The sequence below is a fragment of the Zophobas morio genome, unplaced genomic scaffold (assembly GCF_036711695.1).
Source record: "Zophobas morio isolate AGI-343-1 ecotype UQ-CSIRO unplaced genomic scaffold, CSIRO_AGI_Zmor_V1 ptg000083l, whole genome shotgun sequence".
Classification (NCBI taxonomy): domain Eukaryota; kingdom Metazoa; phylum Arthropoda; class Insecta; order Coleoptera; family Tenebrionidae; genus Zophobas; species Zophobas morio.
Window position 1 is genome coordinate 200,163 of NW_026972188.1, and position 15,668 is coordinate 215,830.

At 40.3% G+C, this 15,668-nt stretch overlaps 2 protein-coding genes across 4 annotated transcripts; one reads left to right on the plus strand and one right to left on the minus strand.

Moving 5' to 3' along the window:
- The first annotated feature begins 4,164 nt into the window (after positions 1 to 4,164).
- Positions 4,165 to 12,155, plus strand: LOC135144109 (midasin-like). 3 transcript variants are annotated; one of them, XM_064076104.1, is made up of 41 exons: positions 4,165 to 4,221; positions 4,281 to 4,413; positions 4,483 to 4,618; positions 4,722 to 4,786; positions 4,841 to 4,912; positions 4,970 to 5,108; positions 5,164 to 5,302; positions 5,401 to 5,569; positions 5,625 to 5,680; positions 5,739 to 5,795; positions 5,857 to 5,975; positions 6,031 to 6,168; positions 6,224 to 6,332; positions 6,393 to 6,447; positions 6,509 to 6,551; positions 6,636 to 6,690; positions 6,747 to 6,958; positions 7,010 to 7,302; positions 7,353 to 7,476; positions 7,537 to 7,663; positions 7,726 to 7,822; positions 7,879 to 8,088; positions 8,151 to 8,252; positions 8,300 to 8,434; positions 8,490 to 8,704; positions 8,767 to 9,045; positions 9,102 to 9,180; positions 9,242 to 9,379; positions 9,441 to 9,569; positions 9,632 to 9,832; positions 9,892 to 9,938; positions 9,994 to 10,107; positions 10,158 to 10,262; positions 10,311 to 10,422; positions 10,520 to 10,945; positions 11,002 to 11,127; positions 11,196 to 11,266; positions 11,321 to 11,415; positions 11,466 to 11,641; positions 11,695 to 11,802; positions 11,859 to 12,155. In XM_064076104.1, exons 1-41 carry the CDS (start codon positions 4,201 to 4,203, stop codon positions 12,134 to 12,136), a joined length of 5,505 nt encoding a protein of 1,834 aa, XP_063932174.1. In that variant the 5' UTR covers positions 4,165 to 4,200; the 3' UTR covers positions 12,137 to 12,155. The 3 variants fall into 3 exon arrangements, with proteins under 3 accessions (XP_063932174.1, XP_063932176.1, XP_063932175.1); XM_064076106.1 differs by having other exon boundaries at positions 8,303 to 8,434; XM_064076105.1 differs by having other exon boundaries at positions 4,486 to 4,618.
- Positions 12,156 to 12,219: 64 nt separating this feature from the next.
- LOC135144121 (CTP synthase 1-like) lies at positions 12,220 to 15,207 on the minus strand. The gene is made up of 15 exons (XM_064076114.1): positions 15,138 to 15,207; positions 14,582 to 14,698; positions 14,358 to 14,528; positions 14,162 to 14,262; positions 14,017 to 14,097; positions 13,832 to 13,954; positions 13,531 to 13,778; positions 13,253 to 13,474; positions 13,094 to 13,188; positions 12,982 to 13,044; positions 12,795 to 12,932; positions 12,629 to 12,684; positions 12,513 to 12,579; positions 12,335 to 12,464; positions 12,220 to 12,280 (listed from the first exon to the last, which is right to left on the minus strand). Exons 1-15 carry the CDS (start codon positions 15,205 to 15,207, stop codon positions 12,271 to 12,273), a joined length of 1,692 nt encoding a protein of 563 aa, XP_063932184.1. The 3' UTR covers positions 12,220 to 12,270.
- Between the last annotated feature and the right edge of the window lie 461 nt (positions 15,208 to 15,668).

Consider the following 15,668-nt stretch of genomic DNA (forward strand, 5'->3'; position numbering starts at 1 on the left):
GTTATTTTAATGATGTAGAAGAACAACTTCTAAGTATAAGCAAGGAAGGAGTGTTTCCCAAGCAGCCTACCCCCCTCATGATTATCAAGCAGCCGCTGTTTGCAAAGCTTTTGTGTGACGCGGCTGTTCTTATCAACTCTTTTAATGCAGTTAAAAAGTCGAGTCCACGCTCTCACCTCGGAGAGGTGGCTTATTAGAGTGCGGTTGACGAAGACAAAACTCTGATTAACGATATTGCTAAATAAGGATGTCATCTCCTTGCTGGAACCATTAGAAACTCTCTGGGTCCCGGCCGTTTTGGTTTTGGAGTCTGCAAGCTTTGCTGATCTTAAAGATCGAATGCAGCTAATAAAATATTTAAATTATGAGCTCCTAGTCACTCGTGACTGCCGCGAAGCATTGGTTACTGAGGAAACTGCAGATATTATAATGAGCTCTTCTCATTGGAAGACTGCAATGAAAGAGATGATTGGCTTACGAGAGGCACTTGTTAGTTACTGTTTTATGTAATTGTCTAATTTTTGATTTTGTGTAGATCAGTGGAATTCCTGCGGCTGAATTATCTCTAATTCCTTTTAATATCAGCGTGACACAACCGCTCGAGCGCTGGTTCCACAGAGTTTGTTGCAGGTTTATATAATTTTTAAAGACTTTTAAAATGAGACATTTTTATAAACTTTTTAAAAAACCAAATAGATCGGCCAATCCTCAAAGAGCTATTGCCTCTTGGACAACACTCGTGGCCAATCTAAATGCTATTTGTTTCATTATTTTTTTTGTAGTGAAGGTTGAATTCATAAGGTTCGCATATTGAATATATTATTATTATTGTTTGATAGCTTCGAAAGGAGGAAATTATCTTTTCCCATTCCTCCTTACCGTCCCCCAATGAAACTGGCGGGAGCTTGCTTTCCTCTCTCCATTCTTTGTGGAAGCAGTACAGGATGTATATCCTGGACGCCTTGCTTGCCCCTTTTCCGCCTTGTTGGGAGTTGTCTTTCGGGGCAACTTTGGACGGTAAATATATTGCGCTGGTATTGTTATCGAACGACTTTCTTATCATATTTATAGATCTTCATTTCGAGTTCTCGTGCATCTTCTCTATGTGCCAGTCGCCCAAAAGGACTATGGATGACTTTCAGCCCCTCCTCTCGGTGCACTGGAAATCTTTTATAAAACTTTTGCGCCAACTTTATGCCGTATTCCCGCCCTCTCGTCCCTTTGAGAATATACTGAACCACGTGTGTTTTTCCTTAATTGACTTTGTCTGCTTTTATTATTTTTTCCCCTTTTTCCGAACAGATTTCCCAACTCCTCCACATCGACCACTGTAGTCCATTTTTGATGGCATGGAAAAACTGGCTGCGGTTTCTTATCCGTGTGTTGTTATTACTACTTTAAGTAACACTATTTGACAAGGCCTCAGCCAATGCACTGCGTCAGGCTCTGTAATATATATCACAAATTAATTACTTTGGATGCGCTTTTTGTCGATTGGATAAGTGTATGATATATCCAACAAATTAATTTGCATATTATCTATCTCTTAAGTAAACTTCTTTTGAGTTTTCTGTTCTTTATTTTATCTCATTACCGTTCCAGACTGCTAATGCCGTCCCCGCCTCCCCTCTTCCACCAGCTAGCCAGGCTCCGTTAAAAAAATCCTCTTTTGACTCTACCTCACGTCAACTGCATGAGATGAGGGCGACCGTGGCAGACGCATTGGCAACCATAAACTGTTTGAACCTTTCCCCTATCGGATTTTTTCTCCCCCCGGACGGCATCCGGTCCTTCAGCATCTTCACATACGACTCAAACCCTTCGGAACCGTTTTCCTTTGGTGACACCGATAAACTTTTGGGGGCCCTCGATCGTGTTGGCGTAATAGTTCACGAACGTCTTCCGCTTGTCACTGGAAATAATGTTTATAAAACTTCGGCGCTCCGTTATTTTTGGCCAATGGGCGATCATCACACTCTGAGACACGAATCTTTTTTGGTGCAAGAACTACTTTCTTTGTATGCACGACACTTCTGTTTTCCAGAGGGCCGTGGATGTGTCGATATTGCTGCCCTACGGACGACAAGAGACCGTCTTGAGCACTTTATAAGTTTTATATGTCAGCACTCTTCGCATTCGCCCCAGCGTTACGCTCACTGGATATCGCTGCTCTGGCTTTTTGAGCACATGGATTCCGAAAAAGATACTAACCGCATAGGAAGTTTTGAACCTTGCTTCCGGGCTTTACTAAGTGACATGCTTTTTTACCGTGAATGGAGCACGTGGTATTTTTTCCATGGATTTTTACTATTTCTTTGGCACTTTTTTATCATTTAAAGGAAAAACACTTTTAACGTTTCCCTTTTCGGGCACTCGTCTTCTTTTCGTGAGCGCCGGGAAAGTCTGGTTCACTGCAACCTCGATACTTCTGTGTTAGGCCCTCCGATCATACTACAGCCCCTCCACGTGTACATAGTAAGCCGCTGACCACTTTGCACGGCGTCGTAAGCTTGTTTGTGCTGCCTTGTAGAGTTTGGAGGCTTACAGCGACATGAATGAAGTTCCTCTGAAGAACTATGAAAAGAAGTGCCGCATTCTCGCCCACTTGCGGAAATTATTTAATGATTTTCAGAAGAATCTGTCCAGTGGTTTTTTTAAATATTGGATTCACTTTTTTTGCCCTTTTTTTTACTCGTAACCAATTAGCTTTTGACTACATCATGGGCGAGTGGCGCGTTGTAGCTCTGCAGTTGCTTATATTTTTCCATGCTTTCAAGGAGGGCTTTACCGGAGAGGCTTATACGCAACTTCAAAACTATTTACTCCCTTTTGTATTCCCGTGCCCGAAAAATTCATTACCAAACTTTTCCCGTATTGAAGAACAGCTGGCTTCTATTGCCCAGAAAAGCTGCACATTGCCATGGTTTAACGCCATCCACCGAACGTTGCTCCTACCAATCCTCAAAGCCTTATTCGCGTGGACGCAGAGCAACTATTCTATGGAAGGTTCTGTTTATTTTTGTTTGTGATTGGACTTCACTATTACTAATTTTTATTTAGAACTTGGCAAAGAGCTGGGTAAGGCCAAAGTTTACTTTGCGTTGCTCCAGTTGTTTGCTTTGAAACCATCCACGGACGTTGATCCTGTTAGAGTCTACTTGTGCAAACTTTCCAGCAAGGAAAGGCGTGCCGGAGCGTTGCGCTCGGAGAAGGATTTGCGTAAAAGACAAGAGATGGTGCTTTTTTGTAGTGGTTTTTTTTCTTTTCCTCATAATCTGGCGTTAGGTCCTTCGCGGTGGATCTTGCAATGCAACTATAATCAATTTGGAAAAGAGAGAGAAACTCATTAGTGAGAAGTGCTCAAAGCTAAAGAAAAATGTTTTTGTAAGACCGGAAACGCCTACTTTCCGGTACTATTTTTTTATCTACTTTTTTCGGCTTTGTCAATTTACTTGTGCGAAAGCACTCTCATCAATACTTTGGAGAGTTATTTTTTAACTCTCGGAAGCGCTGAAAGTAATCTTTTGTTACTACACGAACTTCTTGCCCCTCGAATGGGCCATGAGGCTACCGGTTTTTATTTTCTATATTTGTTTTTTACCCGCAACCAACCATTTCGTCAGAACAAAAAGAACTGCTTTGGCAAGACTCGCAAGAACAGTTTGTAAGCCGTTTGGTGGACTTTCACCAGCACGTTGACATCACACGCCCCTTGGCCGTCGCTACTCTGCAGCTGAAAAGTGGCATGAGGCTAGTGAAGTACTTCAGGAAAATTCCGTAATTCTCACTCCTTTTATAATATCTTTGTTTTTCCATTTTTTTTTCTTTTAGCGGTTCGAAAGAACTGAGCGGAGTAATCAAGGCTCTTCTCGCGTTACCATGTGCTTCTCTTATTACTCGTGGGCGAACTTCACCTTCCCATATCGAAAAGTCTTGTGTTTCATCCAAGTTGCGAATCCGATTCTTGAAAGTTTTGTTGTTCAGGGCTTTACACTCTTTTCGGTTTCTCCCATCCTTTATCGTTGCTTTGGTTTTCTTCATTTTTTTACTTGATTATTAAGTTTTTTCTCTGATTCGCTGAGGCTAATCTCGAGTTTTCCCGCCCCCATCGATAATATTTGTCTAAAAGTTATTAATGAAACTTACGAAATCTTTGAATCTCTTTATTGCTTTTGGAAAGAATATGAGAATTTTAAACGTATGAAACGAGCGAACGAACAAGTAGTTTCTTTTTACCTCCTATTATGGGTTCCCCTTACCATACCGTCAAAACTTGGTAGGCTCTGTTTAAACTGAAAAACAAATCTTTTATTCTTGAAAGCGAAGAAGCTCTCGAAATGAAAGAGTTTCATAAGAAGTTTCCGTCTTACCGAAATGTATACTCGGAGTTTCTTTCTGTGCCTACTGAAGACGGTGTGATCTTGTGTGCTGGCTCGCTCACTTTAAAGATGTTACTTCTTTTTTTTTGCTTGTATTTATCAGAAGACGCCGAGTCTCTGCATGACCACGAGGACGTTGAAAAAGAAAGTACGGAATGCGATGCGCTGGTCATCACTGAACGGGACATCGTCTTTATATGCCAAAGCTATTGCCTTTTTTCCACGGCTTTTTATAACAGGTTTTCACTAGCGTATTTGCTTGCTCTTAAGTTTTTTGTGTTATAGTATTAACGCTTCACTCCTGGAAATATCAATTTTTCATTATCATTTATCTTTCGTTAGCTTTTACCTCGGGCGTCACGATGACATCTTTGCCTGTCTAAACTTTGAGGACCTTATTAAGGAAGGTTGTTTTTATTTACTGAACGCTGATGGCTATATTCACTAAATATACTTTGTAGGATGCATGCTGGCGTATCATCTTATTAAAGACTCGTTTTCTTCAGATGTACCCTGCCTCCATGATAAGCAAAGTTTACTGTTTAGAGTATCTTTATTAGTAATACAGTTCCTACTATTATTTGCTGTAGGCGTGTCTCCCGCGTACTCGGTTCACTTAATAATGATCCATAACTATATCAACAGCACAGAAATGACATGTGGGAAACCTTTACTTTTGGAACCACCGCGGTCTTTTTATGAAACTGCCAACCGTACAGAGGCATTGAAGTATTCTCTATTCCCTCATGTTTGCTCTATTCGGAGTATTTATTACGTTTTTCAGACTTCTCCCTATTCTCAAAAAGTTTAAGAAGACCGTCTGCCTACTGCTATCCCAGTGGCCGGATCACCCGTCTTTGTGTCAAATTCTTTCTCTTATTGGACGAATTCTATCTCATAATTTGTCGTCTCCTTTAATGAAAGTTAGTACTTAGTTTTTGTGGCAATAATTTTTATATATGTTGCCTGTACTATACCATATATATGACTATTCGAATAATATTTACTGAGCTTTGTTTAGTTTCTAACGGGATTGGAAATTTTGCTTCAAAAGGCGCATGAGTGGGAAGAATACGCTTCTAAAGATGTTTCTCTGTCGATCCATATAAACGCCATAAGTCAAATAATTCTTCATTGGAGACAACTCGAAATGCACGACTGGCCACTTGCTTTGGACCACAAACTTTTCGGTCACTTGTGTTTCTGTACTTTTCCATTTGTAGAATCCAATGTCATTACTGTCAGAATTTGAAAGAGCGTCGATGAGACTGTTTTTTGATGTTTATGAAGCCGTTCAGCACGTATTCTCTATACTTTGCCCTCCTATTATTCTTTAACGGTTGTGCTTGTTGCTATTAGGGAGTACGTGGTGAAGGCTCCGTCGACCTTTCCGCTGTGTTTTACTGGTTAAATGAGGTATAGAGCGACATCCTTTCTTTATTTTTACTCTCGATACTTTTTATTCTAAACTTGATAGTTCTTGAATACCTCGCCCGTGGGGGGTTACTCCATGCGCCTGGAAATCTTAAGGGGCTTCTACTTTAGCATGAAAGTTAGCGCTCTTTCAGGCTCGCTACCTTTTTCCTCCCAGAAAAAGTTAGCTAAATACTGTTATAATATTTTACGTTTGTTATTCTATTATTTGTACTAGTTTGCACCAGATGATGGATCTCCTTTACAATCTTATAGAACTCCACTCTTCATCTCTACAGAAAATTAAACGCTGGATTGTTTCGCAGCGTGCACCCTTTGAGGAAAAACTAAAAACTATTTGTCAGCTCGCTAAATGGTTATTTAATGCATCCGCCGCTGTTTAATCGTTCTTTATTGGTGTATTTTTGCAGGTACGACGTAAACTATTGGGTAGTGATAGAGTCGGGGCAAAAGACACATAAGCAGTTACACACGTGTACAGTTCAGTTTGGTCGCATTTTGAAGCGACCAGTCTCCGAAGTGAATATTTATTACCTTTTATAGTAGAATAGATATTATAGCCTCCTTTATTATTTTGAGGTACTGAAAGAACTTGTGAGCTGCGAATCATCCGATGAACTTGAGAATGAGCATGGTCGGCGCTGCTGCTGTGAACTGTTTATGTACTGGCTAACTAGTCCTTACTAATATATTAGGCAACGAGAAAAGCATAAGAGAATGTACCTCCGACTTCTCGATGTATAGCTAATTAATATTTTTTGTTGTTATATAATTGTATAAGCGCCCTTAATTAAGTCATCTTTACCTACTTCTCATTTGTAGGTCGGGAAAGTCTGAGGACATCATAGAGCTGACTGCCTTTCTTCCCGACCACCAGGTCTGACTGCCATTTGGCATTCTTTATTTATCTTCATTATTTTTTTGGACCCACAGCTGAGAGTCTCAGATGCTATTTTCGCAAAAGTTCTGTCTTGCCTCGTTCACTTTCGCCAACACGACGAGTCGCTTAAGAAGAAAGCTCACCCTCCATCACTTAAAGAAAAGACTTCTGAGCAGGAGGTTGAATTCGCTTCCTTGTCAAAACAAGCTAAAGTTCATAAGAGAAAAACACTTACGGACCTTTTGCGAATGCTAAGTTTTCTTGGGTATATCTATTTTAATCACTTTGCATTTTGTATTGAGCCAATGGCGTGTAGCTTTTCTTCCCAAAGCGTAGAAGCAAGAAAACAGTCATACGAGTCTGTTGTTTTCTGTTCTTCGCATGACCTGAACGACTCGCTGCTGCTTCTTAGAAGTTGCATCGATGCTCAGAGCGATAGTACCAAGCAACTCTGCTCTTTTCTAGGAAACAATGAGCACCTGCAAGACAGTTTAGCTAAAGGAACCAAGTACTACTACGAGTGTGTGTGCCAAATGTTCGCCACCCGCCAATCTGCGGAAAGTGGCTGCGGGTCAGATTTAAGGGCGGACGAGATCTCCAAGTGTAAAGGTCTCCGATTATTTCCCTTTTTTGCTTTACATATTTGTATTGTGTTAAAGGCTTCTCTGAATTTGGTGTCCTGCTTCTTTCTAAGCAACGGAAACTTCTAAGCCTGCTAGCGCCGTCTTTGAGCCGTCTTATTACTGCAGTTTGTATGCTTGATAAAGTTTCTCCTCTTTTAAGGTTTCTGCTTTGTCTTCGGAGTGTCTTTTACTTTCTTATTTGAATATTTTTTTTCCGTAGAAACACACCTTCGCAAATATTCACTCTTTCTCATTTATTGGATCTTTTAACTTTTGAGGGGAACATGAATCAAGCGCTCTTTGAGACCGAGAGGGTTTTGCATTGTGCCAGAGACCTCATAGACCCCGTATTCTATCCGCTTCCCCTCATATCCTCCGTACTCCATCCACTTTCCTCCTCTTCTTGCAGGCCGAACTGGTAGCCTTCGACGCGGTCACTAAAGTCTTTGCTGACACTTTTAAGCCTTCTCTTCACGCTTTAATATCATCATTGCCCAGCTTTGGAGGTTTTAATAAAGTCTCCGCAATACTTATATATACCAAAAACTTTTTTCTCTTTGAGGATTTTCCATGGAGCTCCTTGTGGCCCCCAACTCTCATGAGCTATTTCAACGTTGCTTTACGATTGTTGAGACGCAGTTGTATCCGAAGTTGCTGTCATACGAGTCCTTGAGGACTTTTGGGCCTTCTCTTCTACTTATTGCGCAACAGTGGAAGTCCTCATCCCCAATTGTTAAGCATAAGTCTTCGACCAATCCAAATATTGTTTATAGTTAAATAACTTTAATTAACTTTTACCTTAAATTTATCTTAAAGATGTTTATAACAATGTAGCTACTCTTGAAGGCATTGCGCACGCTATACTTGTCCGGCTAAAGGCAGTTCGCACGCACTTATTGGAGCGTCTAACTTCGTTTACGGGTGATAGTGCCATCGGTAATATAAAAGTCTTTACTTCACTTTGGTTCTTACTGCTTTGGTAGAAGAGGAAGAATTTTTGAAGCACCAGATTTTACTCCTACAGAAGAATTTTAATATTATTGGGAAGCACTTCGATATCGCAGTTATATGCGGAAAAGTGCACGAGTTCCTGCAACAGCTTAAAGTTATTGTAGATGGTACTCAATACTTCAGTTTTTACTTTTATTTTTTGTCTTTCTATTTAAATTATAGAAATTCAGTGCAACCGCTTGAGAAAAGACCTTATAAAGCAACTTATACTACTCATTAAAAAGTTGTATAGTGGCCTTTCGAGTTATATCTCGTTGGTGGGTTCCGTGTATTATAAATTAGCGCTTTTTCACATGTCTTTTGGGAAAATGCACAAACTCTTGCTGAATCTATTTTACGAGCTCCTGGTTAAAGGCTTTTGTATCCCCGAAAATGCGGTAAAGGCCGTTTTGAAACGTCCCTATATACTTAGTTTATTGCAACGTCTATTCTTTTAAAGCAATTGGCGGAGTCCTCGGAGACCCGAGGCGGCAAAGAGGCGGGTATTGGCGAAGGAGAAGGCGAGAAAAACGTCAGTGGCGAAATCGATGACGCGGAGCAGGTGTTGGGCACTGAAGGGACCAGAAACACCGACGACAATGAGCCAACCAACGTGGATGAAGAGGAAGGCATCGAAATGAACTACGACTTTGAAGGAAAACTCTTTGATATGACTCCAATGAGTGACGAAGTTGATGAGAACCAATCGGAATTCGACGAAAGTAATGCGGAGGACGAGGTATGTTTTTTATTTGGTCTGATAGACACATATGCGCATTCGCGTTTCTTCAACAGATTGGTCCAGTAGAACAGGAACTCGTTGATAAGCACATGGCGCCAGCTGACCTTGAAGCCTCCCCTCATCATGATTCGCGTAAATATCCAACGTTGCACTTAAAAAAATATTGTAAACCTTGTTCTTTTGGTTCGGTAAGGGCATTCCCCCCAGCAGTTCGACGAATTGGGGCAGACCGAACCTGAAACTCAGCCCGAATTGACGGCTAAAGAGTACGAGTCCGAGGTCGAAGGCGTTAGCAACGAAGAACACATGGATTCTGACAGCAGCAATGCAGGTAATGTAGTTTCACTTGTTTGTTTCAGGTATATCATTACCCACCCTGCCCTGTTACAAAGCTGAGATCTCGGACGAATCGGCGTTACTTGACGAAGAAGAAAAACTTTTAGAAGAGGACATCCAAGGAAGTGGTGAGGACGACGCAGAGTTGTCAATGGTTGAAGCTGCCAGCTCTGATAAGCCCACACGTAATTTTATGATATATTCTATGCCTATTGGACGCTACTAGTATTAATTATAAAAAAAATAGCACTTGAGGACGCTAATGACGAAGTCGTTAATGAAAACTCTTTGGTTTGTTCGAAAGAAAGTGAACGGGAAGCTCTTGATGAACACGAAAAAGGTGTCCCTGTTGATGAAAAGGAGAATTGCAGCAGTTTAGAGGCTGGTACCCCGAATATGACTTCGGCTGGTCAAGCACAACGGTCTGAGGAACAAGAAAGGAGTATTGGTGGGAGATATAATTATATAATTCTCGTAACACTAATAGTAATACAATGTAATATAAAGAGCATAAGTCTGGCTCTCCACTTGCTCAACCAGCGGATCATAACGCGGTAAACTGCACCAATACAGGCATCCTTGCTGTGTGTGTGAGTATAGTACAATTAGAAGCAAGGAGAAGTTGCTGCGCCATACGATTGGCCCCGTGAATCTCACCGCAGTGGCAACAACTTATACGGAAAACAGAATTACAATGCTGGAGAGAATAATCCAATCAATGAGGTGTCGCGTTATTGGTGTATGATAACTTTCCGGTTTCATTAGGATTATAGCCCTCGAAAAAAGACCTCAATGTAAATCCTTTTCGGAGCGTTGGAGACGCCGCAAAGAATTGGATGGAAAGAGCTCGCGTTTTCGATATGGAAACTAACGAACTTGTATTGCATGCCTTTCTACATTGGAATCGCTTAATACTTTTTTTTTAGGAAAATATTCTCGATGCTTCCGAACAGAAAAACTGCAATAAATGTGATTCACATGAGTATTCCTACATCTCTGAAAATTTTCCATTACGTGACGATGATAAACAAGTTTTAAGTAATCAGTAACTTGCTTTATTACGTCACTCTTTTTCTTGTTATGTACCTGTTTTTTTGGTTATATCTTCTGTAATAGTGCTATATCATATTATAAGGCTCCGCTTCGAAAGAGCAAGCCGAGTACTCTTCTAAGAATCAAGCAGAACCCGAAGAGAACGCTTCTGATGCACGGAACTTTGATATTGAATTATTATCGGGAACGAACGAACTAAAAATGGAAGTTGACGAATCCTCAATGCTTCCCGCGTTGAAGGAACTAGAAGTAAACCGCAGCGATCAGCACAACGCCGGCAAGCTCAGCCGCATTTTTACAGAAAGTGAGAAGACTTTTGAGGATATAGTGGATCGTGAGGGAGTACCCACAGATTTGCTGAATGAAAACATAAAGGCCGAAAACAAAATACTGAATGCAGAAGAAAACCAGCACCAACAGTCTTTAGAGCAGGAAGACGCCACCGAACAGCTCAGTGCCAAACTGGAGGGTGCTTTGGTCAATTGGAGAAAGCGTTATCAACAGAACGGTCTACTCTCATTGTTGCCAGTTATCTATTACGTATCAAAATATTATTATACAAAGAGTCCCAGCAATCGCAAGCTCGCGCTGTTTGGAAGAAGTATGATTCATTGACCCAACATGCTGCTCAGGATTTGTGCGAGCAACTTCGCATTATACTCGAACCCTCGTTGGCTACTAAGTTAAAAGGTTTTTTTCGTTATTTACAGTTTGTGTTTTACTAAAATTATGGTAACTCTTTCCTATCAAATCTTTAGGAGACTACAAAACCGGGAAGCGTTTAAATATGAGGCGCATAATACCGTACATAGCCAGTCAGTATAAAAAGGTCGGCCCCTATAAGTTTTCATTCTCTTTTACTTTAATATTTTTTTCTAATTAGGACAAAATATGGCTCAGGAGGACGAAGCCTTCGAAAAGGGCATATCAAGTTTTACTGACCATTGACGATTCGGAGTCCATGTCGGACAGCTGCAGGTTTCCTATCACACTCTTCTCTTTATTACATTGTAACACGTCTATTGCAGTACGGCTTTGGCTTTTGAGTCTCTTTGTTTACTCAGTAAAGCGCTGACCTTACTAGAGGTCGGAGAGCTTTGTGTCATGAGTTTTAGCGACTCCGTAAGGCTTCTTCATCCCTTTTATGAGCCATTTACTGAAGAAAACGGAGCCGCCATTGTATCTCAACTCTCATTTACTGAAGGTTTGCTTACTGAAAAGCTTATAATATTTCTGGTTGTAACATACTCGTGACAGGCACCACTAACTTTTCTCAAATGTTAACGACATCACTAAACTTCTTAAAGTCGTCATCACGGAAAAGTCATCTTCCCGTCAGCCAACTGCAGTTTATCATATCTGACGGTACTATCACGTGGCCTTTGTTCACTCTTTTTTCGGTGAAATCACTCTTTCTGTAGGGATTTGCCCAGATCTGGAGGCTGTACACCAGCGTGTTGTAGAGAGTGTCAACGCTGGCGTGCTTCTTGTGTTCATCATCGTTGACAATCCACAAGTGAAGCAACACTCTATTATGGACATTAAGACCGTGACGTACCCTCGAGGGAAACTGAAGATTAGCTCATACCTGGACCTTTTTCCCTTTCCATATTACGTTATTCTGAGGAACGTCAGTGCTCTGCCTTCTATTTTAGCCGATGCCCTCAGGCAGTGGTTTGAACTTTTTTCTTCTCAATAAATTCGTTTTTATGCTCTAATACTATCACTAATGGCTCCTGTTTCGTGCACGAACTGTTATGTGTTCGGTAAAGTTATAATCAGTGAGCTATTCGGGTTTTATTTTGTTACTGCGTTCCATCAACAAACACCGTCTCATTTGCCGCTTTATATAACACGGTGATTATACAGCATTTCTGTTTATAAAAATCTCAAATACCAATTACACGCCGAAATAAATCCTCTAAATACGGGATGCGGTTTCAGCGGGCGTGTTAAATACTCTGGGTGGTACTGCACGGCAACAAAGAAGGGATGATCGTCCAGTTCGAGAATTTCCATTCGGCTTCCTGTATTAGAAATAATAAATTAGTCTTCAAACAATACGCATTAATTACCAGAGTCGTCACGGCCAACGAAGTGCAGTCCGGCGCTTTCAAAATGATCGACCATTTGGGGATTGACCTATGAAACAACTCTATATAGAATTAAGGCATCCTTTAAAAGAAATCACTTCGTAGCGATGCCGGTGGCGTTCCTGTATCGTTTCTTTCTGTCCGTAAAGCTTTTCTTAATAAACATTTTAAGTAAAGAAGTAAAATATTGTGCGGTATGAAAGGTGAATAAGTAGAAAAAGACCAAATGAATTGACTCAAAAGTAATCATAAACTTATATGTACTCGTCAAGCAATCCCGCTGGAAGTGTGTGGTTCGCAAACCCAACCGCATTGTTCCGCCTTTGTGTGTACGGGAGACCTCCGGCATGTACTCCACCACTGGGTGGCTGGTTGCCGGGTCAAATTCAGTGGAGTTCGCATCTGTATTAAAGGTTCTATTTTCAAAAAAGTAAAAAACACAAAATTCAACCTTCCCATCCTAAAACGTTACGAGCATGTTCAATGACTGCTACTTGCAAGCCCAAACATATTCCTAAAAGGAAAGTAAAGCAACCAAGCGGGCAAGCAAAGCAGCAACTTACCAAGAAAGGGAATCTTATTACTTCTAGCCCATTCTATTGCGGAGACCATGCCGAGGATGCCCCTGTCCCCGAAGCCGCCAGGAACCAAGACGCCTCTGTAGTCAAAGGGTTGTCACTAAAGAAAACCACTAGGCGCGAAAATGCTACTATGTGAGATACTCTGAGGAACAAAGCTTCTCCCATGATGTATGGTACTGCGCTGGATATTTTTTTTGGTTCTCCTTCTCAAGGTATTCTGCTTCAATCCAGATGATCTCGAGCTTACGGGAGCATTCCACCGATGCGTGCTCCAAGGCCTTGATTACCGACATGTAGGCATCACGCATCCCCGTGTATTTACCAACAATCGCGATTCTAACGCTATCCCTTAACGTCTTTAAACTACCGAAGGAACATAAATCCGATAAGTGGATAAGTGATCAACCAACAGAAAGTACCGTCTGCAAAACGCTGACCAGATACTAAGAGACTGACTGCTTTCGTCAGACGTGGGTACCACTCCGTTATTCAAGTGAAACTTTTTATACAGGAGTTCCGGGAGATCCTGCTTAACCAAAAGCAACGGCACTTCGTACACGGAAGAGCAATCGTGAACTGCTAGTATTTTTTTCGGTTCCACGTGACAAAACATAGAAATCTTCTCCTTAATGCCTGGCTGCAAGGGCAGAGTACTACGGCATATTATCTACCAAAGCGCCACAGTTACAAGAAGCAGGCAAGATTAATGTCTAAACATACCATATCTGGATAAAGGCCGAGGCCTCGCAAGTCTCGAACGCTCGCTTGGGTCGGCTTTGTCTTCTGTTCACCATCCAAAGTGCCCGTTTGTGGGACAAGACTTACATGCACGAGACAAAAGTTCTGTCAGTAACGCAAATGTTAGAAAAAAAAGGGAAGTCGAGCAAAAAGTTCTGCTAACTCACATGGTCTCCTACGCGAAACTGGAACTGCCGCATCGCTTCAACGAAGGGGGCACTCTCTATATCACCCACCGTTCCACCCAGCTATTCTTTCAAGTCGTTTTAACTAAAATGTAAACGTAAAAGGGTTGTTACAATATAAATTTACTTCCACGATGCAAACTTCTGGTTGTTTTTTACTTTCATCCACACTAATTTGAGCTACACGCTCGATCCACTCTTGAATCTCGTTTGTAAGGTGGGGAACAACTAATTTTAGTATAAAAAAGTAGAGTATAAGGCTGTGTAATATTAAACAAAAATGATTGGAGTAAAATAAAAACTGCCGTGTATGAAAAAATGACCCTGAACAGTGCTCCCGAGGTAATCACCTCTCCTTTCTTTATTTATGACGTTCTGGTAAACTTTTCCAGTAGTAATATTATTATGTTTCTGTAATGTAATTCCTAAAAATCTTTCGTAGTTACCCAAATCTAAGTCAACTTCTCCCCCATCATCTAGTACAAACACCTCCCCTAAAAAGGCATATCAGTATACTTTTTATAAGTAGATAAACAAACTATTCTACCATGTTCGTAAGGGGAGAATGTGCCGGCATCAATATTTAAATATGGATCAATTTTAACTGCAGTAACTTTTAAACCACATTGCTTTAATAAAAAGCCAACACTACTTGCGATAACTCCTAAATAAACAGAAAATAAAAAATTGCTTAACCCCACATATTAATAAAAGAAGTTATACGCCAGTGCAATATAAATTCTTAAAATAGATATTGCATATAAAAGTTATTACGCCAATTTTTGAAATTAATAACAAGTATAGACACAGAAAAACCGTTAATAATTAATTTCGATACATTAAAAAGCGCTACTCTAAGTTTAGGCCGCAACATTGAACACTAGAATCTACAAGCCTAAATATTAAGGCATAATTTATTTAAATACAGAAATTGTTCGCATATGTAGCTTCAATTAATTTGTTGTAGCAATAAATTTAAATCAAAAATATAAAATTTGAGCACAAAGAACATAAGCAACGATCACAGATATCATAATTTTATAACTCGTCCAAGTTTCTAATTTTAACTAGGAATATTAAATAGCAACATAGAATTACAAAACCTTTCCCAATTCCGCTTATGACTCCGCCACTTACCACAACGTACTTAGTTTGCTTTTTAAGAGAATCCATATTATTTTAGTTATAAGCTAAACATTAGTCAAGTCATCTTTAAGAAATGTGAGGGATCACGTGCATTATGATAGCAAACTATCGAGCAACATCAGGTTACGAGGCATAACCGATGAAAAAAACATTTTTGGTTTTTAGTAAGATATAGTTCAAAAACATGTGCTTTACTTATGGCTATGTTGAAAGCAAACATTATATTAATGATTTTTAGTGGCGAAATTTAACTTTAAAAAAATAACATTTAAACTTTGAAAGGGGAGCTGCAATAAGTAGTCTTTAAACCGCACGACTTCGAGTTTGTAAATTTTGTATCAATCAGTTAAAATTTATTTTAGTTTTGTCATCTAATATCTATTGCTTTTAACCCGTTAGCCACTAATTTATGTCCACTCTTAGTAACATGGTCAATCCTAGTATAGGCAGAACTAGGGAGTACATACCAATATTTGTACAGAACTAAA

Excerpts from the sequence above, each read along its gene's own strand:
- LOC135144109 (XM_064076104.1), top strand. The coding sequence starts at position 4,201 with ATGAAACGAGCGAACGAACAA. Across the intron at positions 7,823-7,878 it reads ATCATTGCCCAGCTTTGGAG|GATTTTCCATGGAGCTCCTT; the intron begins GTTTTAATAAAG and ends TTTCTCTTTGAG. Across the intron at positions 9,181-9,241 it reads CTCCCCTCATCATGATTCGC|GGCATTCCCCCCAGCAGTTC; the intron begins GTAAATATCCAA and ends TGGTTCGGTAAG.
- LOC135144121 (XM_064076114.1), bottom strand. The coding sequence starts at position 15,207 with ATGGATTCTCTTAAAAAGCAAACTAAGTACGTTGTGGTAAGTGGCGGA. Across the intron at positions 13,779-13,831 it reads TCGGCCTTTATCCAGATATG|ATAATATGCCGTAGTACTCT; the intron begins GTATGTTTAGAC and ends GCGCTTTGGTAG. Across the intron at positions 12,933-12,981 it reads TAACGTTTTAGGATGGGAAG|ATGCGAACTCCACTGAATTT; the intron begins GTTGAATTTTGT and ends CCTTTAATACAG.